We start from the raw sequence: 25,978 nt of genomic DNA on the forward strand, positions 1-25,978 counted from the left end.
CATAAAGAGTCCCCACCTTGCCCTCTTGCTTTTCTGCTTTTCTCAATGGATACTTTATTTAAATGTATGTACCCTTGTTTTAATTTCTGAATTATGACATACAACTGTGCTATATTTTTCATGTATTTGTTGTAATTCAAACAACCGTATAACTGACAATATTTATCCTGGCTACGCACGTCCTGTCTGTCTCATGACTCGTTACTATCTGGAGCACATTTGCAACAATTTTTAAACAGATTGTCTCTCTTCCCCGTATAATCTAGTCGCCAAATGAAAATAAGAGCATAATGACCAATGCCACCCTTCGAGATGGGATTAGTGGAAACATTGGTTTTGGTTAATCTTAAGACATGCAATAAGGCACTTAAAACTATCCATTAGACCCATCAAAATTTTCCTTCTCCCTACTTAATATATATATGATCCATGAAATAAAAATACATTGGAATGAAATCCAAAGCCAGCTCATATTGGGTCTCAGAACACAAAAGGCAAAATCTGTCTGCAGCATGTCTTGCACTGGATACTTCCTACCAATACAAAACTGTGCATTAAACTCACTGCCAATGTAATGACTATGGATGCCTATAAATCTACAGTCTGCAATCTTCTAAATGGAAAACAGTACTGCCTTCCAAGATAACAAATCCCTACAGGCTTGTGGGCAGTATTGTGTATCTACAGGTAAACAACAACAAAGCTTTATGTAAGTTGACTACCTCAGTATCTTGAACTAGATTATCAGGTTTTGGCTGCTTCTTCTCTTTTTCCAACTAGGCTGAGCCTACGCCAGGGCCAGCCCCAATGTTGGATGGAAGAACAATCTGCCCACCTGTGGGATGCTATCACCAGGAATCTGTGAGGCTCAGTCAAGCCTGGACACCCCATGAGACAGTTTTTATCCCCCATAGGTGGCTCCCACCTTCAACCCTATCCCATGAGATTTGAACCAGTGACCTGATGTGTACTAAAACCCACACAAACCAATTGGCCCAAACCTCATGGGTTAAGAGTGAAAATTACTGTCAAAAGCAGGGAAGATGCAAAACATTCTTATTGTACTTTCCCTGATAGGCTTGCAAGACTTTACTAACAATCAAATGAAGAGCAGACATAAGAGGCAGTAACATAAAAAGTGACTCTTATTTCTCGTTTCAAAAAGCTCAAAGGTTGAATTCGATGTGTTTCCTCCCAACTTTATTAAGACCACAGAAATTTTCATTTCTCTAAGGCAGACCTGGGATGGAATACTGCGCAATGTTCAACAAAAACTGCACAAACTGGCTCTAGCATATTTAAACTCTAACTGCCCCAATAGGGTGCCTACTAAACCAATATGACAGAATGGCAGTATCTTAGCTTCCTTCAATGTAAATACCAAACACTGAAGTACCACAAGGAGAGTCCTGACTCAGTTTGCAGTAGCAAACTTCACTCCTTTCTCAATAGAAGACTTGAGTTCTGATTTCATTGCTTCCAACCCCTGTTGTTCAAAAGCAGAGAGGGGGCCCAACCCCAGAACCTCCTCAATGCCACTTTTACCCAGTCTCACCTGCAACCACAGTTATTGGTGCACTGCATTAATATTCAATAACCTAAACCAAAAAAGCAGAAATTCACGATTACAATATGAATTTGATATACAGCAAAGTAATCCACACAATACTTCATAAAATGTGGAGTTAAAGATGATGTAACTGAATTTATAACTGACATTTTAGTGGAAACCTGTGTATATAAATGCACATGACAAAAGACAGTACCTTTACCAATTTCACGGATACACGGAGACTGCTGTGTAAAATGAACCAACCTTTTCAAAATGAAGGTTATTTTCTTACAGTGAAAGATAATGTTACTTATAGTGTGGCAATATGTAGAGCATCCGAAAGAAAATATTTTTCAGACATCTAATCACTTCCTGATTTCAGAATGTCTTCAAAAATGAACAAGGATTTATAAAGTTAAACGAAGAAAATTCAAGAAAACTTGCCAGGGAGGGCACTAAACAGAATATTCTGATCTGTCCAGGATAGATCAATTACTCAAAAAATATTAAATCATTGACAAGGATATTTTCATAAGCAGAGCATGTGAAACAGCTCCAGTTCCAGAAAGTGTAGCTATATCCATGCCAAAGATAAGCATCGAATAAGATAATACAGGCTCAACTAAAAAAATTGTTGCTCTGATAATAGTATTTGTATCCATCAAAAGTCCCTTTCAAAGGGAAAGCATAAAAGAGAGACAAATTCTGGTGAATGGTGCAACTATGTCAGGACCCTATTGGGAACAAATATCTCAGCAGCCTACATATATAGACTTGTGAAGACAGAAAATAAAATACCAAAGACTCATCACAAAACAAAAATTCTCAACACCATCAGATAGTAGGAAGAAGGATCAGTTTTGTAAGAATAAAGTCCACAAAAATGTTCGAGGATAGTAAAGTTTACTATGTTTCTGTTCAGAACCATGATAAACTTCAGAAAAATATTCAAGGATGGCAAAGTTTACTATGTTTCTGTTCAAAACCATGGTAGCTGTTGGAGGGGGGAGGGGGTAGAACAAAACAGCACAATAACTAATAGCATAAAATACTACCCATGCAAAAAGAATGTTCAGAAAATACAGAAAAGAGCAAATATAAAAACTAACAGCATAGAGGAGGTGTTCCGGATCTTTGACAGTCAAACAAAAGCGGTTGCAAATTATAGAGATCCAAAGAGGACACCACTTAAATGGGTACCTGTTAATTTTTATGGTATATTCTATGCTTGCAACAATTACTTCAATCTCTTATTAGCCCAATCGCAATTCCACTTCAGATTCCAACAGCAATCACAATAGATTTCAGTAACAATCACTTAGCATTTAGTTTATATCATTATTGACAGTAATTGTAGATAGAACATCATCAACAATATGCACAAGAAGACGAGCCAAGACAATGAACACAGAGATTTAGGCTAATGCCAGGGCAAAACCCCACAAGGGGGAAAACCCAACCAATCCTTTTATTGATCAAATATCAAATGTTCAGCACAGAGAGAAAATCCGATTTAGTACAATAGTCAAAGTCAAAGTCAAAGTATTGACTTATCCAATAAAGTTGGCCAAAACAAGAAGACCAATCTGATCTGTCAAAGTTTGCAATTCTGAGATCAGTCAACAGCAGTCAATATGCCCTAACCAGTCAAGTCAAACTAGGTCAAAGCCCAGTCAAACAGCCTCCAAATAAATCGGTCAAACAGCCAATCAGTGCGGCCTCCCAAGCTAGTCAAGGAAGGGTCAAAACAGTCCAGAATTCTGCGGTCAAAGAAGAGAGAAATCACCAGTCAACCTGCGTTCAAAGTCTGCAGTCCAGCCTGCGGTCAACGCTGGTCAACCTGCCCAGAAACCCTCAGAATCTGTGCCAAAAGATGTGGCCAGTCCAAACAGAGAATATTCCACAAAAATTGCAGTCAAACAGTGCCAAAAACACCTTGGTCAACGCTGGTCAAAGTCAGCTGCAGAAAGTGAACGCAGAGAAAAACAGAGCTGCCAAGAAACCTTTAGCACATGTGTAGAGAAGATGCTGCCTTAGGCTGTACGAACCAATCAGATGACGAGAGAGGAATGTGTGATGAGTTGATGGCAAAAATGAGGTGACCTTAGGTTGTATTTATATGGATCAATGTGGGGGTCAAAAGACATGTCTCTTGACCAAGTGAGCCTACATGAAGAGGGGCTGACTCAAGGAGATGAGGTCACCTTGAAGAAAGGGCATTTGTAGGTGTCCAAAAATTCTGATTTTTGAGGTGAAGGAGGATGCCATCAACGGTAGTCTAATGGAGTGATGAACCATCAAAGGAGGGGCTTCTAGGAAGGGGAATTAGCCCCTAGTTGCACCTTTTAACACTCCCTCTCAACTAGGAAGTAATTCCAGTTGTCAACATCCATCCATTGTTATGCCATCATGATCATCCATCTCTGCAACATGTCTCGTCTCTGCTGAAGATTGATATCATAGACCAATAAGAAAGGATCATATGAGTGGGTCACAAGACCCTGTCACCCTCGCCAAAATGACAGAGGCAAGACCTCATGTCCAGGGGGAAAGAACCCTACCAGGCTTGATCCTTAGTGATCAAGTTGTTGAACATCATGCATCGTAGTCATAGGGAATACAGTAGTACCTGACGCATCCGTCGGTAGTACTAATTAACCCTAACCACTTTTCCCAACTCATTGGCCAAATGAGAGGTACTTCCCAAGAGTCCTAGACTGTAAGGGTGGGATGTACGTTGGGGTATCCATAGCAGAAGGTGAACCACTCACCCTGTTCTCATATAGCATACTCCATAGGGGAAGGTGAAACACTCACCCTATTCTCAAATGTTGGTGTATGTACTCCACAGGGGAAGGTGAACCACTCACCTTGTGTTCATATAGCTCCAAGAAGTACCCCAAGCTCCCGGGAGCTCCCAGAGCTCAATGTCCAACTCAAGCACGACCCTCATGGGAGGGTCTTCCCACGACTCCAAGTCTCTCTCTGAAGGCTAAGAACTTGGCCTTCCCCAAGGGCTTCATGAGGATGTCAGCAACCTATTCATTTGTCTTGATATGTTGAAGCCTTATTGCTCCCCATTGCACCATATCTCGGATAAATTGGTACCTAATATCAATATGCTTGGATCGATCATGGAACACGAGATTCTCTAAAAGGAGAATCCCACTTTGATTATCGCAATAAATGACAATGGTATCCAGTGCGTGCTCAACTAGCTCACTGAAGAGATTTCTCAACCAAACGGCTTCCCAACAAGCCATACTAGCTGCAATATATTCAGCCTCAGCAGTGCTTAGGGCAACAAACTTTTGTTTTGGGCTCATCCATGAAATTGAAGCGGATCCTAAAGAGAAACAACACCCAGATGTGTTTTTTTTATCCACCACACTGCCAACCCAGTCAGCATAAGTATATCCATGTAGTCTTTGTTGAAAATGCAACAAGAAAATCCTAATTTAATTTTGTCCTTGAATTAAATTGGGAATAAAATTGGAATTCCACATCTCATGACAACATGTGTTAGTTAACTAAGTTAATTTGACTTAGTTGGCTCAGTTAATTCGAGTTGAGGGTCTAACTTGAGTCATGTAGAGTGTCTCCTACATTATAGGAGCCCCGATTGAGTTTATTTTGAGTTGTAATTAATTAATTCAGTTTAACTAAGTTAAAGTCAATTAAACTAGTTCCAACTATTGGAGGAACTAGTGGGAGGTCTAGTAGTGTGGTGTTGCCTGCAGTGTAGTGTGGTGCTGCCTATAGTGTAGTGTGGTGCTTCCTGTAGTGATCAACCAATAAACTGATGATTCACTCATAAATAACTCATGCATGTCAGATCTGAGAGTTACCTAGTTGAGATTGGAGTTCAGGGACAGTGTACTATCAGTTGTATAATCATATGAATTGTACAAGTGGTGCATGCAGTCAAAGGAAGGCCTATGAGGATTGTGCAATTCCAATTGAGGAATTCCCCTAATTAATAGGGGGCTAATTCCCAAGGAAACAGCGCAAGGTTATAAGGTCTTGGGCAAGCAAAAAATTGGTTAAGTATTGACCTGGGCTTGCCGAGGAAGCTGTGAGACAAATAGAGATAGTGCAGAGGTTGTTCATGCTTGAGCAAAACATTGTAATCTTCTCATATTTTCTAACTAATACAATATACATATAGCAAGGGTTTTTAGCTGTGGCCTTCCCCGGGAAATCATTGTGTAATATGTTGATTGAATTCTTTCTCTTGTATGCTTCGTGATTTCGCGATCGTTTAATTGTTTTCGCTGATGAGTAGAGTAGATTCAAGTCTATTGTTTTAGCATATTACAATTAGCAGTTTGAATCTACAAGAAATTTTTACATGGTATCAGAGCATAAATCACTCTAGAAGAGGAGAATACGAGTTTGTCTTTTGCAGGGGAAATCGAATTTGCAGTATCATACTTCAAAGCTAGCAGGATGTCATTCTACGGATTAAGGGTAGTTTGAACTATATTGCTTGGAAGGACAGGATGGAGGCAGTGTTGGAAGACAACGGGCTTAAGGAATTCATAGACAAAGATATTCCTAAGCCTCCAGCAGTTGATGCTCAAGATCTGGCAGAGTGGAGAAAATGTGTTGCAAAGGTGAGAAGGATTATCCTAGGAGGTTAAGATCATATTGTCTCGAACCTCCACAGTAAGGAGACTCCATATGCAATGTGGAAGGCCTTGACAGACTTGTTTCAAAACAACAGTGACCACAGGAAGTTGGCACTGAAGGACAAGCTCAGGAAAATCAAGATGGAGAAGGGCGACACAATACCAAAGTACTTGACCAAGTTCACCCAATGTCGGGATGAGCTTGGAAGTGTCGGTGTTACAGTTGTTGAAGATGATCTGGTCAACCTAGCACTTCTAGGCCTTCCCAAGAGCTGGCACAGCTACCAGGACTCGATAAATGGGAGGGAGAAGCTACCAGAGTGGGAGCATTTGTGGTCTGACTTGGTGCAAGAAGAGATTCGGCGGAACACCAGAGATGGATCCTCATCCAAGCATGATGATGAGGAGAACTGTGCTGTTAATTTTAGATAACAATGGTATGTTCTATGCTTAGCACAATTTACTTCAATGTTCCTTTAGCAGCCCAATAACAATTTCCAATTAATTTTTGTAGCAATCACATTAACTTAATCACATTGACAGTAAACGCAGATAGAACATAAAAACATATGCAAAAAACAAGCCAAGACAAGAGGACACCAGATTTGGCGGATGTCAGGGAAAAACCCCAATGTAGGGAAAACCCTTTGATCAAATCTTCTTATTATTATTCAATAGTTCAACACAGAGAGAGAGAGAGTACATAGATCAAATTCACTTGCCCAATACACAGTTAAAACAGCCCTGTCAAAAACAACAGCCAAAAGCAGTCAACTTCAGCCCTAACCAAAAAGTCAACATTGGTCAAATCAGCAACAAAACTTCTCCTTTGCAACTCAGTCAAAGGTAGTCAACACAGACTCCAAGAAGGGTCAAAGTCAACCCAAAACAATCCACCCAACCTCAAACAAACTTCAGCCAATGTTGCGGTCAACGCAGGTCAAACTGCCCCAAATGCCTCTATTTCTATGCCAGCGTGTGCGGCCTCAAGAAATCGAAATTATGCCCAAGAAAACGCAGTCAAATCAAGTCAAACTAGCCTTGGTCAACGCTGGTCTGCAATCTAGAATTTCAGTCTGCTCTTTGTCTTCTGAATTTTTCGACCTCCTTGCCACACGTGTGAGAGAGAGAGAAGATCCCAAGTTGTACAAACCAATCTGATGTGGAGAGAGAGAAGGATGTGTAAGTGAGTGATGTCTAAATGAGGAGAGGTCACTCCTATTTATACAATTCGATGTGGGTGGGGAGACACATCCATTGGGCATTTTGAGCCTATATTTGACTAAGGCCGACCTTGACAATTTTCTGCATGAGAAAGAATAAATTCAAAATTCCACTTCTGCTCGTCCTAATGAGATGATCTTTATATCAAACTTGGACCTCTCGAAAAGAGGAATCCAATGCAATAATCATCTCCATCATATGAGTTGTCCCAAGGTGGAATTTGGCCCTAGTTTCCAATTTTAACATGTGCCTTAGCTGGAAAGGTGAAGAAAGGAAAAGGGAAGTCAACCCATTCCAAATCAGATTCTAGTCAAGGTAGCAAGAAGGACATGTCGATGATTAAATGTTTTCACTGTCACACGCTGGGGCACTATGCCACGAAGTGTCCGCACAAGAAGGCCGGCAAGAAGCCCTCAGGAGGACCGGTAGGTGAAGCTCTTGCTTCACAATTCGAGTTGGATTTCACCCTCATTGCTTGCATGGTGACATTAGTGATGGGTAGTGTGTGGTATCTGGATAGTGAAGCCTCATTCCATATGACCGGAAACAAATAATTCTTCAGTGGCTTGGAGGAGAAGAACCTCCAGATGCACATCGAAATGGGAGATGATGGGAGGTATAGCACGACCGGCATCGATATTGTTACCTTTCAGAGGGAGTCTAGTTCTCCTCTCACATTAAAAGATGTCATGTATGTTCTGGGTTTGAAGAAGAATTTGGTTTCAGTTGCCATGTTGGAGGACTGTGGCTACGATGTGATATTTAGCAAAGGAAAGGCTTTCCTTCATCACATAGCCTCAGGACAAGTGAAGCGGATCGGGGTTCAGGTGAAGAACCTCTACAAATTGGATGTAGAAGATTGTGTTTCTTTGAGCACAAAAGCATAGAAGGTGCAGAGTTGAGACATCGGTGAGTTGTGGCATAGAAGATTGGGTCACTTGCACCACGGAGCTTTGAAGATCATGCAGCAAATTTCTACAGGACTTCCCAGGGTACACTAGAGCAGAGAGACACATGCAAAGGGCGTACATTGGGGAAGTACACCAAAGCTACCTTTCATGATAAGGACAGTTGAGCGCAAACAATTCTTGAAAGAGTTCACTCAAACGTGTGGGGACCGTTCTCGACAGCCTCCATGGCCAAACACAGGTATTATGTAATATTTGTAGATGATTTTTCTCGTAAATGCTAGATTTTCTTCATGCAGAAGAAAGATCAGAAGTTCGCTAAATTTTGTGAATTTAAAGCACTTCTTGAGAAAGACACTAACAAAAAAGTTAAAGCTCTCACGAGCGATAACGGTGGAGAATATGTGTCGAATGAATTCAAGAACTTTTGTGCATCAAAAGGCATTCGACGGGAGTTAATAGCACCCCATAACCCACAACAGAATGGGGTGGCTGAAAGGAAGAGCAGAAGTACTGTGGGCGCTGCACAGGCGATGTTACATGATTAAGGCCTACCATTGCACTTGTGGGTTGAAGCATGCAACACAGTTGTATATGTGCAGAACAGGACTCCTCATCAGATTCTCGAGCTGAATACACCAGAAGAAGATTTTTCAGGTAAGAAAGCAGATGTGGCACACTTCAAGAACTTTGGTTCATCAGTCTACTATCATGTTACCAAGGATGCAAGAAAAAAAACTAGAACCAACAGAGGAGTTGGGCATATTTGTGGGGTACACTAATACACCTCACAACTATCGAGTGTACCTATCATCTCACAAGATGACAGTGGTTCGTAGAGATGTGAAGTTCAATGAAGAGAAGGCCATGAGATGTTCCCTTGAGAGGGAGCTTCAGTTGCATGGAGAAGAGGAGCTTTTAGCTCCAAAAGAAGAACCTCAGGATGATGTGGAGCAGCCACATGCAGAGGAGCAGAGAGTGGAAGCACCCACTCATGTAGAGACTTCCAGAGACGGAAGGAACCGCACCAAAGAGGCTAACAAATTGATGCATGATGCCAGAGAGAATGTGGGAGCACCCACATCACAGCGCAGGCAGAGGTCACTAGATCGATACACTGGCTACATGGCTCTAAGGAGCGAGAGTGTAGAGATTGAGCCATCCTCATTCGAGGAAGCAGTGCAAAAACCAATATGGATTGATGCCATGATTGAGAAGTATGACTCCATTATCAGAAACAGTGTTTGGGAAGTGGCCCCAAGACCAACAGACAAGTCAGTGGTAAGTTCCAGATGGCTTTACAAGGTAAAGCAAGCAATAGATGGGAGTGTGGAGAAACACAAGGCCAGATTTGCGGAATTGATTACGAGGAGATCTTTGCTCCAGTAGCAAGGTACTCTTCAATCAAATCTATTCAAGCACTTTCAGCACAGATGGGATGGAAGATACAGCAGATGGATGTGAAGACAACATTCCTCAATGGTGCGAATGAGGAATAGGTGTAAATTGAGCAGCCAGAAGGATTTGAGACCTTCAACAAAGAGTCGCATGTGTGCAGACTCAAGCAAGCGTTGTATGGATTGAAACAAGCACCTCGTGCTTGGTACACCAGGATTGACAGTTATTTCACCAGGTTGGGCTTCACCAAAAGTGAAGTAGATGCGAACCTTTACCATATTGTGGTTGAAGGTAAATTGTTGATTATAGTATTATATGTCGATGATTTAATTCTAACAGGTGATGAGAAGTTGGTAAAATCTTGCAAAGAGGATCTTGCAAGAGAATTCGAGATGAAGGACTTGGGGCTCATGCATTATTTCCTTGGTATGGAAGTATGGCAAGGAGATGAGGAACTGTTTGTCTCTCAGGGCAAGTATGCCAACGAGATACTGAAGAAGTTCCACATGGAGAGTAGCAAACCCATGGAGACTCCTCTAGTAGGAAATTGGAGGAAGGAAGATGCTACTTCAGGTGAAGTAGTGGAGGCTACTATTTACAGGCAACTTGTGGGTTCACTTATGTATTTGGTGAACACACGACTGACATATGTTTTGCAGTTAACCAGCTTAGTCAAGCAATGGTTAAGCCAACCAAACTCTATTGGAAGGCAGCTAAACATGTGCTGAGATACCTCGGAGGCACCACTCAGTTTGGTCTTTGGTACATACGGATAGAGGGAGTGAAGCTTCAAGGCTTCACAGATGCAGATTGGGTAGGGAGTCCATCCGACAGGAAGAGCACATTAGGGGGAATCTTCAGTATTGGGTCAGCAGCAGTTTCTTGGTACAACAGGAAGCAGAGATCAGTTGCACTCAGTTCGGCAGAAGCAGAGTACATGGCTGCTAGTCAAGCAGCTTGTGAGGCTATCTGGATGAGGAAGATCCTTGTTGGGTTATTTGGTCAGTAGATGGATCCTACAGTGATTTACTGTGACAATCAGAGTTGTATCAAACTCTTTGAGAATCCAGTTTTTCATGATCGGTCCAAGCATATCGACATCCGGTATCACCATCTACGAGATTGTGTGTAGAGGAGAATCATGTTGTTGGAATACATTCCTACAAAGGAACAGGATGCAGATATTTTGACAAAGGCATTGTCAAGATGCAAATTCGAGTTTCATAGAGGCAGGATCGGGGTAGCAAATAATCCCTTCTTGTTGAGAAAGAGTGTTGAAAATGCAACAAGAGAATCCTCATTTAATTTTTTCCTTGAATTAAATTGGGAATAAAATTGTAATTCCACATCTCATGACAACTTGTATTAGTTAACTAAGTTAATTTGACTTAGTTGGCTCAGTTAATTCGAGTTGAGGGTCTAACTTGAGTCATGTAGAGTGTCTCCTACATTATAGGAGCCTTGGTTGAGTTTATTTTGAGTTGTAATTAATTAATTCAGTTTAACTGAGTTAAAGTCAGTTAAACTAGTTCCAACTGTTGGAGGAACTAGTGGGAGGTCTAGTAGTGTGGTGTTTCCTGCAGTGTAGTGTGGTGCTGCCTGCAGTGATCAACCAGTAAACTGATGATTCACTCATAAATAACTCATGCATGTCAGATCTGAGAGTTACCCAGTTGAGATTAGAGTTCATGGGCAATACTATCAATTGTATAATCATCTGAATTGTACAAGTGATGCATGCAGTTAAAGTAAGGCCTATGAGGATTGCACAATTCCAATTGAGGAATTTCCCTAATTAATAGGGGGCTAATTCCCAAGGAAACAGCGCAAGGAAATAGGGACTTGGGCAAGCAGAAAATTGGTTAAGTATTGGCCTGGGCTTGTCTAGGAAGTTGTGAGATAGATAGAGATAGTGCAGAGGTTGCTCGGGCTTGAGCAAAGCATTGTAATCTTATCATATTTTCTGACTAATGCAACATACAAATAGCAGGGGTTTTTAGCTGTGGCTTTCCCCAGGAAATCATTGTGTTATGTGTTGATTGAATTCTTTCTCTTGTATGCTTTGTGATTTTGCGATCGTTTAATTGTTTCCACTGATGAGTAGAGTAGATTCAAGTCTATTGTTTTAGCATATTATAATTAACAATTTGAATCTACAAGGAATTTCTACAGTCTCAAATTCCCAGCAATGTACCTCAGTCCATGATTGATAGTACCATGAAGATATCTCAGAAGATTCTTTGCAGCAACCCAATGTATATGATGAAGCTCAACCATAAATTGACTTAATGTATTAACAACAAAGCATATGTCCGGTCGGTGTTCACCAAGAACATGAATGCTCCCACAATTCATGTTCTCCTGGATACTCTGAAATTTAGCTCCTGGATACATCATTAGTATCTTCTTAAATCTATTGACACATCCCCTAATGATGGACTCACTTGGTAGTCTGAAACGTTGGGTTCATAAAACTCTATAACAGGTCATTCCTCCTCTATCTAAATTTCTCCTCACCTATATGGATTCATTATTTAATAACATGAATGCTCCCACAATTTGTCTATATTCAGTAGGATTTTCCAAATCTGGACCAACAGCACTTCTGCATAGCTTCTTGAAATTTAGTTCCATCGGTGTAGTCACTGACTTGCATTCCACCATGCCACATCGCTCTAGCAGCTTCACAATATATTTTCCTTGAGAACGGAAAATCTCACTTGGCTTTTGCCAAACTTCCAAGCCTAGGAAGTAGTGCATCAATCTGAGGTCCATCTCAAATTCGAAAGTCAACTCCCTCTTACATTGATAAATGAGGGTCTACACCAGTCAAAAATAGATCATCAACACATAAGACCAAAATAAGTGGCATGTCCTTTTCAACCTTGAAGTATAAGTTCGGATCAGCATAGCTCCTTGTATCCCAGCCTCATAAGATAGCTATCAATCCTCTCATACCAAGCCCTAGGGGCTTGCTTTAACCCATAAAGGGATTTTTTCAACCTGCATACATGTACCCTTGTATCATGCTTTTCAAACCCCTGTGTGTTGAGAAATCAATGCTTAGGGTTTGATTCCTCTTTCTTGATGATTACTCGTGATTTATGTTGGCTTCTTTTACTTCTTTGTTAATTTATCTTTCATCAAGCAATTACCAAATTAAATGTATATGAAGACCATAAGAACAAGAGACACAAGATGTAGGCACTCTGCCAAGGCAAAATCCCTCCAAGGGGAAAACCTAGTCCAACTCTTCCACTAGTAGATTCAAATCAAGATGAGACAATACAAGACCCTTTAGACCTAGACAAAGACCTCCTCCAATCACCAAGTCAACCCTTCCTTCCAATAGATGATCCCTGCCAAAGTCTCCAAGTGTCAGCTTCTCAATTGCAGCTTCAATCCATAATTTTAGCCCCCAGCTACAGAATTTCGGCCCCCAACTTCAAAATTTCGGACCTGTAGTAGATTCTGAAATTTCAGCCCCAACGGCGATCTAGTAACTTCACACATGTGAGATAGAGATGCCTAAAGACTCTATCCTTGACTCCTACAAACTTCTTCCTTCTCTCTCCTCAACTTCGCTCTTCTTTTCTGCCACTTTCTCTTGTAGATCGAACTTGTTGAGTGTGCTACAAATGAGTCGAGTTGCCTCTATATATACTCCTTCTGTAGGGTCGAATAGCCCTAATCCAGGCCGACTTCACGAGGACAAGGCAGAATTGGTGTGGAGGTGACAAATAACTCTTTTGACTCAAAAATAATTCCTTTTACATGATACAAATGCCCAAGAAGGCTCTAATAAAAATGGCAATGACTATATTGACTCATGACAAAACCTAGAAGCCTTCAATGGAGGCTTTGACCTAGAAAATAAATAAAAGAGCATGAAACTCATGCTTCAAAATATTTTTTCTTTTACAATAAATTTCTTTTCTCTTTCTTTTCATCAAGTGCAATTATGAAGACCGACACTAGTTACATTTTTCAACACTGAGGTTGTTCCAAGTAGACTTCATCTTTTAAGTGAGTCATGTAAGAATGCAGTCTTGACATCCATTTTATGCAAGCTCCATTCTTGATTTGCAGCAAGAGCAATTATGGATCATATAGTGGTGTATCGAGCAATTGGTGCAAATATCTCATCATAATTAACTCCTTCCTTTTGAGAAAACCCACGAGCCACGAACCTTGCCTTATATTTTTCAGCACTTCCATCAACTCCATGCTTAATCTTGTAGATCCATTTTGAGGTGACCACGACCTTGTCCTTGGGTCTAGGCACCACTTCCCAAACATATTTCTTCATGATCGATTCATATTCCTTAGCCATAGCACCTTTCCATACCTGGTGTTTCACAGCTTCTTCGAAAGTGCAAGGTTTTGTTTGGATGATAGTACTCATGGCAACCAAATATCCTTGATACCTGGTGGACTTTTTACTTTCCCAAAATGTCCCTCTTGGAGCAACATGATTTTCAGCATCTTGAAGTGTATCTCGGGGCCATAGTGGTCTTTTCTTTGAAGTAGACGGATCACAAGGAGGTGGATCAAGTGGATCCACTGGGCCATCAACCTCGGACATGGGCATCCATCTGAGGTTCTTCTTGACTTTTAGTAGCATCATCATCCTTCCTTATGATAGGGATCCATAGCTTTTCTGAGGACAGTGTCTTCATCAAAAGTAACATCTCTACTCACTTCCACATCTCTTTGACCAGGCATATAAATTCGATATGCCTTTGAATCTTCACTATATCCAACAAATACACCTTTCTTCCCAAAGGCTTCCAACTTGTTCCTTTTCTTTTTTGGTACATGAAAACATGCAAGACAACCAAAGATTCTAAAAATAGAAACATCATGTTTCTTACTAGTGAAGACTTCTTCGGACGTCTTGAAATCCAAGCTTTGATGAGGGCTTCTATTTTGAATGTACACAGCAATGTTCGCAGTTTCTACCCATAAAAACTTCGGTAGATCTTGATCATAAATCATGGCACATGTGGCTTCCATAATAGTTCAATTCTTTCTCTCGGCAACTCCATTTTGTTGTGGATTATATGGAAAGGTTGTCTTCCTCTTAATACTTGCCTCTTTGCAAAATTCATTGAATTCAATAGATTCATACTCGGTTCCATTATCAGTTTTTAATGTCTTGATCTTCTTTCCTGTATGATTCTCCACCAAGGCTTTGAAAGAACCATCTAAATACTTCATCCTTCTTCTTTAGGAAATAAATCCCAGTTTTGCGGGAGAAGTCATCGACAAATATCACATAGTATAAGTATCCTTCCAATGAAGTCACGGGCAAAGGACTAACCATGTCAGAATGGACCAATAGAAGAATATCAGATGTCTTGCTCTCACTGTAAGGGAATGGCCCCTTTGTATGTTTTTCAGTTGCACAACCTTGACAAACACCTTCATGATTCAAATGAAACTCGGGCATCCCTATAACCATCTTCCTTACGCCAGGTAAGGCTTTGTAATGTAAGTGAGCAAATCTCCAGTGCCATAGCTCACATTGAATAGAGGTGTCATTTGCCAAAGCTCCCAAAGGACTTCCACCAACTTGATAAAGACCATCAACCCTAAACCCAAGAGTAAAAGCATCTTTAAAGTTCTTATTCCATGCACGTACCTTTCCATCAATGAAAGCTACCTTGAAGCCTTTGTCTTCCATCGCAGAAATAGACACCAAATTCTTCTTCAAATCAAGCACATACAAAACATCTTAAAGATGTATGGTTTGACCATAGTTCAAGTGAAGAGTAATAGTTCCTATCCCTTTCACGGGATAGGTGGCATTATCTCCAAGAATAATATTTAGATTAGTCTTCCTCTCAACTAAATTTGAGAGAACCTCCTTATATCTAGTGAAATGTCTTGAGGCTCCACTATCAATTAACCAATGATCCAAGGTGTCCGGAGGAGAGGCAGTAAGCAAAGCATAAATGAGATAATATTCATCTTGTTTTTCAACAACATTATTTTCATCATACCTGGCATTTCATGTCTTCTTTGGAGGTCAATTATTTCCTTCTCGAGCAGCAGAAGCATTTCTTTTTCCTTTGTTGTTAGACCTGTTGTTTTTTTTATTGTTTTTGTTGTTCCTTTGAAGTTTTTTCTTGTTAGGACATTCTCTAGCATAGTGGTTGTTACCCACCACTTGTGGGTAACATGTATATGGGAGAAACAAAATTCTCCTAGATGGTCCTCAACCGGCAACGAGCAGCCCCTTGGAGCCACCAGATAGCTCGATGTGCTATTTTCTCCACCACTTGAGCCAATCATGTGGTCCCTCAACCACTTGTCATGAATGTATATTTGAAGGTGGGCCTTCCGACCCCAAAGGTATGGCTCTTCATTGGTACAGTTGAGTATTTTTCCTTACTTGTCACAGGGACTTTTGGACATAGATTAGTGCGGGGATTCGGCGGAAAGAGTGGATTAGGGTTATATTCTTGTCTCCATTCCTTGATTTCGTGGTTACCCTTGTATTCTAGTCTCATGGGGTCTCCTTTACTAACCATTTGGCTTTTGGGTTGGCACTACACGGGAAATCCCGATTTTGGTTGCGTTGTCTCGCTTCCCGATACCACCTGCGTCACTCCCCTTCTATTCATTTTACCCCCATTCATCTATTTTTCCATTTGGATCCACAAGGGGTTAGCCTCCCCTCCCCTTCTCCACACCTTGGGTCATCCTAAACGATGCCCCGGAGGTTGATGCAACTAAACAAAAAAACAAAAAAGCATAATTGGCCACATTCAACAGGGAATTGTACCACAAAATGCAAAAGATGGTCAGGACAAACACATTTAGCACGTGGGAAAAAGCCAATACATGAGCTATACCCTCTTCCATGGCCATCACCCTAGTTCCCATAAGCCCTAGATGAGCTTCCTCTATCATTTAGAAACCCATGATTGTCCCAACCCCTGGTGGGTAATGAACTGCCCCACCTTAAAAGGGGTGTCCACTGCTATACTTTACACATCATGCTCTCATTCCCTTGAGCCCCGAGCAGTTATGAAGAAAAATCAATAAAAGGCAAAAGGCATATGAAGAAGGGTGGAAAAACAAAGGTCGGGGTAACTCATGTACCACGATTTGCTCCCTCCTGCACTTATATACCCAGGTATGGGCTTCCCCTATTATAGCTACCCTGGCACCTTGACATGTGGCCTGGATGTTTCCCCTGATCCCCACTCCATTCCATTATTATATCATTTGCCACTTGCCACTTGAAGGATGCACCATGGACATGTCACCCCCTTTAGAGGTTGAAACCACCTAATAGGGTCCTTGGCAAACCCTTATTGAGCTTGGAGACACTTATACATACCAAAGCCCACTATGGAAGGGCATGCCACCATGAAGTGCCCCACTGGTTCCATGACTTGTAAGCTCTTTTACTTGATTATTCTAATGATTTGTTGTATTGAAGGGCAAGGGGACGCATTGGATCTTATGCAGGATTACAGGTGGATTGCCATTTGGTGTTTGGTCTCCCTATACAAGGTCCTATCCCTCTGAAGGGCCACATTGGCACTCGTAGGGTGGCGTTGAGAGCTATGGTGTTAAAATTGGCAACTAGGGCCAAACTCCATGTGGGTCATCTTATTTATGGCAGCTGATATTTTTCTTAGATTCCTCTCTTCGAGAGGTGTAGGATTGATCTAAAGATCATTCGATTCCGACATGTATTTATGGAGATATGAATTTATTTGTATTATTTGACGATTTGTCAAGGTCTGCCAGCAAGCAAATTACCCCAGCTCAACCCCAATGTTGCATTATAAATAGAAGAGTCTTCAAGTCATTTGACACACACTCATCTCTTGAGATCTCTCTCCACTCGTTTGGGTTTTGGTGGAAAGAGAGGTCTAAAGGAAAGAGCCCTAGCCGCAGTCCTAAAAAAAGGTACCCTAGCCGCAGTCAAGGAAGGTCTAATGTTGCCTTAGCCGCAGTCAAAAGGAAGGCTCCTATACGCTGTCTAGAGGTAGCATATATCCGTAATTGAACAAAACTCTTATACGCAACAGAGGAGGCTCTCATCCGCATCAACAAGGAGACCATACACGCAGCACAAGAAGGATCTAACTGCAACCTAAAGAGACGTAATCTAAGGTCTTCTATCTGCAGTCAAGAGGCCCTAATTCGCCAGCAAAAAGGAGGCCCTAATTCCCCAGCAAGGAGAGGCCATATCCCAACAAGAGTAAAGGAAGAAGAAGCCCTTAACTGCAGCAAAAGGAAGCCCTAGCCGCAGCAAGGAGAAGACTGGACAGCGAGGTCCCTTGAGGGCTATTTTTGGGATCCGTTTAGAGGATAGAGTGACTCGTTGGAGGGTCGAGGCCTTGTTCTTGGAGGCAGAGGCAAGGAGGGTTTGTTGGAGGGTGCAACAATTGTTTCAAGTCCATGCATTGGGCTTGTAATTGCCCTAAAGGAATAGCGTGGAAGGAAACATCCTATTGAGGGATAGTTGCAGCAAGAGGAAGGAATTATGGGTTAGTTTGAGGGATATTAGGGGCTATGGTTGGGTGCCCTAACCAGTCCAGAATTGCAGCAGCATAAATACCCTCGAACAGTGAACTAGTGCACACATTTCTGGAATGTATCTTGTATGTGTTGAGACAGTTTGATGGGCAACTTGTAGGAGTCCTTAGGACAGTTAGTTCGCTGACAGCGTGCAAGGTTAAGGGCTGCCTATTGTGCCCTAACCGAAATTGCAGGAACAGCAAGTGAGCAAAGGAATGTTGCAGTTGTATTATGTTGAAGGCTTCTAGATTGATGATCTCCAAAAAGGGTATGCTTCAGCATTCTTAACGATTGGTTGCAGACTCTCATAAGAATTCAGGGTTGCATCTTTGAACAGTCATCATTAACATAATGATGGACTTTCTACTGTTGTCATAAATATCAGTTTTGTATATTTGTACTCTCTCTCTCTCTGCTGAACTAATGAAGAATATATAAGAAGAATTGATCAAGGGTTTCCCCACATTAGGGTTTGTCCTTGGCTGGTGCCACATCTTGTGTCCTCTTGTCTTGGCTTGTCTTCTACTGTTTATGTTAATGTTCTATCTGCATTTTACTATCATGCTGATGTAATTGCTAATCTGGAAATTGATATTGGGCGAAGAAAATAATTTTGAAGTAAATTTCTCTTAAGCATAGAACATACCAAAAATTAACATATGGACCTCCACCATAGCCGAGATTACTTCATGGATCCCCAGCAGTGTTTGTTGATTGCTACTATCCCACCTTTTGGATGAAGATCATGCACCTAGTTCACCATGCCCAGTCGGCTCCACAGATGCACCATACACTTGGTAGATGTTCCAGAGCCCAGAAGATTGTTCCCCACTACAGAGGCAAGGCTTATGCCATCATTACAGCCCTTACAGATGGTCTACAAACACTTTCGATCCATTTGGAGACCCATGAGGATGACCTTGTTCCCCCCACACCCACTTGGGAGCACCACAGGTTTTTGCTTGGAAAACAAGGGGCCAACCCCTTGTCCACTATGTTGGGAGTCCATTTCTACATCATGGCACCCTTTGGACTTCATTAGGCCTCCTCAAAGGCCCAACGACTCACTTAGTTGATCATTCGACCCTCTTGAGAGGCTTATTCATGTATTATTGAGCTATTTGGTGGGCTTGTCACCAAAAGTAATTGTTATTTTGCACATTATTTTATTCTAGGGGCTCAATTAGGCCAAAATAAGCTAAATCAAATTCATTAAACATTGTATAAATAGATGATGAGTTGATTCATTCTCTCATCATCACTTGGATTGATCATTCTCTCTTAAGAGATTTTCACTATTCCTTTTGGAGGACGAAATTGAATGGATGGATGAATTTTGATGTTTAGATATCTTCATTTTTGTCTTGGAGCTTCTATATTGGCATATGATAATGATTGGATATACTTGTTCTTACATGTAAGTGCTCTTTTAATGTTATTTTGTTATTCTTTTCTATGTCACATAAATGATGCTAGGATTTTCGCTATACTAGGCCGAAATTTTGTTGCGTTTCATTGGTGAAAGGGTATAAATTTGTCTTTTATTAGTGTTGCATCATGTTATGGGCCATGTTTGAATAAGTGAATGTTCCTAGAGATATTTCATTGAAATTTATCTCAATAAGTCATCACATATTGCACATTGAAGTATAAATAACTTGAAGCAATTTTCCTCCTACCCTAATTGTCATGAAAAATTATTCTAGAGGCCTCCTTGACTGAATGAAATCGTCCTAATCATTGAAATTTTCTTGACTCCATTTCTCCCAAATGAATAGGCACTAGTCTTCCATAGGTGATCACCTTAAAGCATATTTTTTTCACATTCTCCCTTTCTTTCTAGGCTAGCCTACATAGGTCACCTATGGCATCACTTATCTCACAATCTAGCCATCCAAATACTTCGATATTTGGTCCACAACTGCGCTAGAGTTTGATCTAGAAGTCCTCCAAATTTGAAGCAAATCCAACGGTGAGATCTCAAGATATTACAAGCCCTAGCTCAAGGATTGTTTCTTTCCCTAGGTTTCCCATGGCTAGTCACTTCATTGGGATCATTGCATTACCTTTCATTGAAAATTCTTTCTTTGATCCCCTTCTCCTCCCTAATTAGGTCAAGCACATCATTGGTTGCTCAATCCTATCCCCTTGACCTAACTTGGGGTCTACTTGGCCTGTGTGGTCCCATAACTTTTGGAAGGAAATTCTTCAAAGACCATTTGGAAACCAACTCTTCATAAGGGTTTTTAGGACTAGGTCCCTCCTCAAGAAGTTTCATTCCCTAAACCTAGTGCCTAAGACACTCTTGGCCCTTCTTAGAGAGCCTTTCATCTTGCCTCCTGGGCAAGCAAAGCCATATATTGAGCCTCTCTTGTGAATAGGCCTCTTAAGGAATCACTCTTTTCCCTTTATTGACCAATTCATCTAGGTTATTCCCGTCATACCGGGTCTCCTGTCATCGGTGTAAGTTCGTAAAAAGTAGGGAGCTCTAGTTGAGGTGACCGTGGGCTATTGCTGCATTTTTGCCCTTGACCTAGCAGTTGCCCTTGTTAATTTTAGGTATGTTTTATGCTTAAAGCAATTTATTTCAATTTTCACAGTTAGCTCAATACCTTTTCCAGATTAGCAATCACATCAGCATTAAAGTAAACTGCAGATAGAACATAAACATAAATCGCAGAAGACAAGCCAAGACAAGAGGACACAAGATGTGGCGCTAGCCAAGCACAAACCCCAATGCGGGGAAACCCTTGATCAATTCTTCTTATATGTTCTTCAATAGTTCAACAAAGAGAGAGAGATAGTATATTTACAATACAAGTCAACACTTTGACTTATCTAGATAAGAGCATAGATCATCTCTAAGAAGATGATGCATGAGATCAGTTGAAGACATGTTGCTTCAATTGATTCTCCAAGGTGACTCCTTCACCTATCATCGTGCTGCATCTCGTCATCATGCTGCACCTCACCGTGTTGCACCATGCTGCACCCATCATCACAATGCTGGACCTCATGACTGTTGTACCTTATGCTGCACTGTTGTCCCATATGCCATTGTTGAACCATGTTGTCATACAACATGTCTCATGTGCTTGCAGTACCATGCTTCTTGTTGTTATCCATGCTATTCATGATAGCCATGTTGTCCATGCTAGTCCATGATAGTTGTTGTACCACGCTTGTTGTTGTACCATGTGCCTTCTGCCATGTCACAGCTGTTGTCCCACTTAGCCTTGCCATACCTAGCAGTTGTCCCATATGTCTAAGCATACCTTGTTCTTGTCCATATGTCTTAGGAGCATTATGCTTGTTGTTCCATGCATTTTAACATACCTTGCTTCTGTCCCATCATCTTAACATACCTTGTTGTCCCATACATGTTAGCAACACTATGCTTGTTGTCCCATGCATCTTAACATACCTTGTTGTTGTCCCATACATGTTAGCAGCACTATGCTTGTTGTCCCATGCATCTTAACATACCTTGTTGTTGTCCATGCTTGTTGCTATCCAATGAGGTTGCAGCACCATGTACCTTTGTTGTCATGTCACAACTGTTGTCTTGCCTTAGCATTCTTTTGTTGTCCCATTTATTATACAGTTGTCCCTTGCAACTCCATTCTTGCCATGCTTACCATCTGTTGTTTCACCATGCTACACTATTGTACTGCATCACAGGTTAGGGAATCACCTACAGCCCTTATTCTCCATACAATTCAGCAGGACAGCCTTCTAAAGACTGCAGTTCTCCAAGGGAATAACCCTCCACACCTATGTTATTCCTTTTGGCTTGTTTAACTGCGATTAGGGCCACGCTGTCCCTACAGCTCCTTCACGCTGTCTAGGGCAACCTCTTCGTTGTTCCTTTGACCCTTTATACGACGGCTAAGACTCTGTTGTCCACACAACCCTTCACGCTGTCTAGGGCAGCCTACACGCTGTCCCTTTTGACCCTTCATGCTGCAGCTAAGACTCTCTTGTTTGACTGCAGTTGGGGCTGAATTAGACCATCGTTTAGGGTTGTATTAGACTATCAGTTAGGGTTGGATTAGACCATCATTTAGGGTTGCCTTTAGGTCTGCGTTAGGGTAGCCTTTAGTCTGCGTTTAGGGCTGCCTTCCATCTACGTCTAGGGCAGCCTCTTTTCCTCCAATGTCTAGGGCTTCCACTCCTAGATTTCTCTTCCACTAAAACCCAAGACAAGTGGAGAGAAATCAAAATAGAAGTGTGTGTAAAATGACTCTCAAGTCATCTCCTTTTATACTAAAACATTGAGCACATGTGGGGTTTATTTGGTTGCTGGCCGACCTTGACGAATTGTCTTATAACACAAATAAATTCATAACTCCATGAATACTTATCGGAATTGGATGATCTTTAGATCAATCCTACACCTCTCGATGAGAGGGATCCAAGAAAAATATCAGCTGCCATAAATAAGATGACCCACATGGAGTTGGACCCTAGTTGCCAACTTTAATACTATTGCTCCATTGTTGCCCTTGACCTAGGAGTTGCCCCTCTAGGATCCCCTTTTAGGAACCCTGCTAGTTTGAGCAGTAACAGTGGCCAAACTTGTCGCAATTGTAGCATCTTCCTTTGCCTTTTCCTTTGAATCCCTTCTTAGATCCTTGACCTTGCTTTCTTGAATTAGATGGACCAACATCATTTCTCCTTCTAGCATGTGCAGAGAAAGCAGTGGATTCACTTCCATTTAAAGACTTATCTCTCTCTGTCATCCTCATTTCCTCTTAAGTGCATCTAGCCAATAGCTCATCAAAACCAGGTATCCTGTCATTGTTGAGAATGGTGGTGACAAATGTTTCCCATGGCCTTGAAAGACCTCCAAGAGCAATGAGGGTGAGTTTGTTGTTAGCAGTAACTTCTCCAATAGATAGCAAATCATTATTTACTTGAGTTATTCTCATGAAGTAAGCTTGTGTAGACTCCCGTTTGTCCATCTTGATATCCCTCAACTTGTTCTTGAGAAAGAAGATTTGATTTGCATTGTTGACTTTAAACATCCCAATCAATTTATCATACATTTCCTTTGAAGTTCCCAAATTAGAAATATAAGAGATTAAATGTTTTTTAATGGAATCAACTAAGATTTTCTTAGCTTTGACCTCACCTTTTATATACTTCGTTCTAGCAACACCAGGTGAAGGAGGCTCCACCACTTTCCCTTGCACATAATCCAACACTTCATGTTCCTCCAAGGTCAAATCAAGAGTCATCTTCCAGGCATGATAATCTGATTTGTCATTGAGCTTATCCTCAATTTTGAAATAAGAGGTAGCAGCCATGGAGACTTGTCCAACAGTCCTTGTTTTGCAGCAGCAAGTATTCCAACAGTGATTGCTTACTTCTTCCTTGGGCTTTGTCTTCACCTTAGCTCTAATACCATGTTAATTTTTATAGTATGTTCTATGTTTGCAAGAATTACTTCAATCTCTTATTAGCCCAATAGTAATTCCACTTCAAAATCCAACAGCAATCACAATAGATTTGAGTAACAATCACTTGGCATTTAGTTTAAATCATTATTGACAATAATTGTAGATAGAACATCATCAACAATATGCACAAGAAGACAAGCCAAGACAATGAACACAGAGGTTTAGGCTAATCCCGGGGCAAAACCCCACAAGGGGGCTAACCCAATCAATCCTTCTTATTGATCAATATCAAATGTCCAGCAGAGAGAGAAAATCCAATTTAGTATTGACTTGACCAATAAAGTTGGCCAAAACAAGAAGCCCAATTTGATCTATCAAAGTTTGCAATTCTGAGATCAGTCAATACGCCCTAACTAGTCAAGTATTCCAACAGTGATTGCTTACTTCTTCCTTGGGCTTTGTCTTCACCTTAGCTCTGATACCATGTTAATTTTTATGGTATGTTCTATGTTTGCAAGAATTACTTCAATCTCTTATTAGCTCAATAGTAATTCCACTTCAGATTCCAACAACAATCACAATAGATTTGAGTAACAATCACTTGGCATTTAGTTTACATCATTATTGACAGTAATTGTAGATAGAACATCATCAACAATATGCACAAGAATACAAGCCAAGACAATGAACACAAAGATTTAGGCTAATCCCAGCGCAAAACCCCACAAGGGGGAAAACCCAATCAATCCTTCTTATTGATCAATATCTATTAAAATTGGCAACTAGGGCCAAACTCCATGTGGGTCATCTTATTTATGGCAGCTGATATTTTTCTTGGATCCCTCTCATCGAGAGGTGTAGGATTGATCTAAAGATCATCCGATTCTGATAAGTATTCATGGAGTTATGAATTTATTTGTGTTATAAGACAATTTGTCAAGGTCGGCCAACAACCAAATAAACACCACATGTGCTCAACGTTTTAGTATAAAAGGAGATGACTTGAGAGTCATTTCACACACACACTTTTATCTTGATTTCTCTCCACTTGTCTTAGGTTTTAGTGGAAGAGAAATCTAGGAGTGGAAGCCTAGACGTTGGAGGATAAGAGGTTTCCCTAGCCACAGTCAAGAAGAAATACGCTACCCTAATCTAGAGGACACAGTCATGAAGAAAAGCCCTAATGTTATCAAGAAGGAGCCCTAAACCTATACGTCGGTCCTTACTAAAACACAGACCTAAAGGATGCCCTCACTAAGACCTAAAGGCAACCCGAACGAAGCTATCCTAAGGCAGCTCAAGAAGGAGGACGCTAATGTGAAGGGTCAAAGGGACAGCGTGGAGGCTACCCTAGACAGCGTGAAAGGGCTGTAGGGACAGTGTAGGGACAGGACGGTTAAGAGCACAATAGGAAAGCAACCAGATCGAGGAGAATAGAAGCAATAAGCTATTGTTTATGGACGGATAGTTGGGTGTGTAAGGGTTGCCAGATGCCCTAACCAGTCACCATATAAGCAACAGTAAAGGCAACATTGGAACAACAGTGTTGTGGACAGCAGCAAAGTAAATACGACCGTTGGGCTATAGGACAGCTGGATTACATGGTGCTGCTAACTAGTGCAGCAAAGTAAATGTATGGGACAACAAGGTGACTAGTGCAGCGAAAATGCATGGGACAGTAAGGCTACATAGTGCCGCAAAGACGCATTGGACAGCAGGCTACATAGCAAAGATACATGGGACAACAAGCAAACTTGGAATGAACAGTGGGATAGTTGTACGCCACATAGGACAGCAGCGACTAGCATGTTACAGCAAAGGCACATGGGACAACAACAAGCATGGACAGCAAGGCAAGCATGGTGCAACATAGCAAGCATGGTGCAGCAATATGATGTGTACAGCATGGTCATGAGGTCCAGCATTATGATGATGGGTGCAACATGGTGCAGCACGGTGAGGTGCAGCATGATGATGAGATGCAGCACAATGATAGGTGAAGGAGTCACCTTGGAGAATCAGTTGAAGCAACATGTCTTCAACTGATCTCATGTATCATCTTCTTAGAGATGATCTATGCTCTTATTTGGATAAGTCAAAGTGTTGACTTCTATTGTAAATGTACTATCTCTCTCTCTCTCTCTCTCTGCTGAACTATTGAAGAACATATAAGAAGAATTGATCAAGGGTTTCCCACATTGGGGTTTGTCCATGGCTAGCGCCACATCTTGTTCCTCTTGTCTTGGCTTGTCTTCTGCGATTTATGTTTATGTTCTATCTGCAGTTTACTTTAATGTTGATGTGATTGCTAATCTAGAA

General features: G+C 41.2%; 1 protein-coding gene across 1 annotated transcript in view; it reads right to left on the reverse strand.

Annotated features, from left to right (window-relative positions):
* Positions 1 to 1,127: 1,127 nt before the first annotated feature.
* Positions 1,128 to 25,978, reverse strand: part of LOC149204869 (malate dehydrogenase, mitochondrial-like) — a 75,657-nt gene continuing 50,806 nt past the window's right edge. The window contains exon 7 of the mRNA XM_089394815.1: positions 1,128 to 1,555. Within this exon, the coding sequence (XP_089250941.1) occupies positions 1,415 to 1,555 (141 nt within the window). The 3' untranslated portion in view covers positions 1,128 to 1,414. The remainder of the gene's footprint in view (positions 1,556 to 25,978) is intronic.

The sequence above is a fragment of the Pinus tabuliformis genome, chromosome 1_2, assembly GCF_031772625.1.
Source record: "Pinus tabuliformis cultivar Carrire ecotype Pingquan chromosome 1_2, CPIR1, whole genome shotgun sequence".
Taxonomy (NCBI): domain Eukaryota; kingdom Viridiplantae; phylum Streptophyta; class Pinopsida; order Pinales; family Pinaceae; genus Pinus; species Pinus tabuliformis.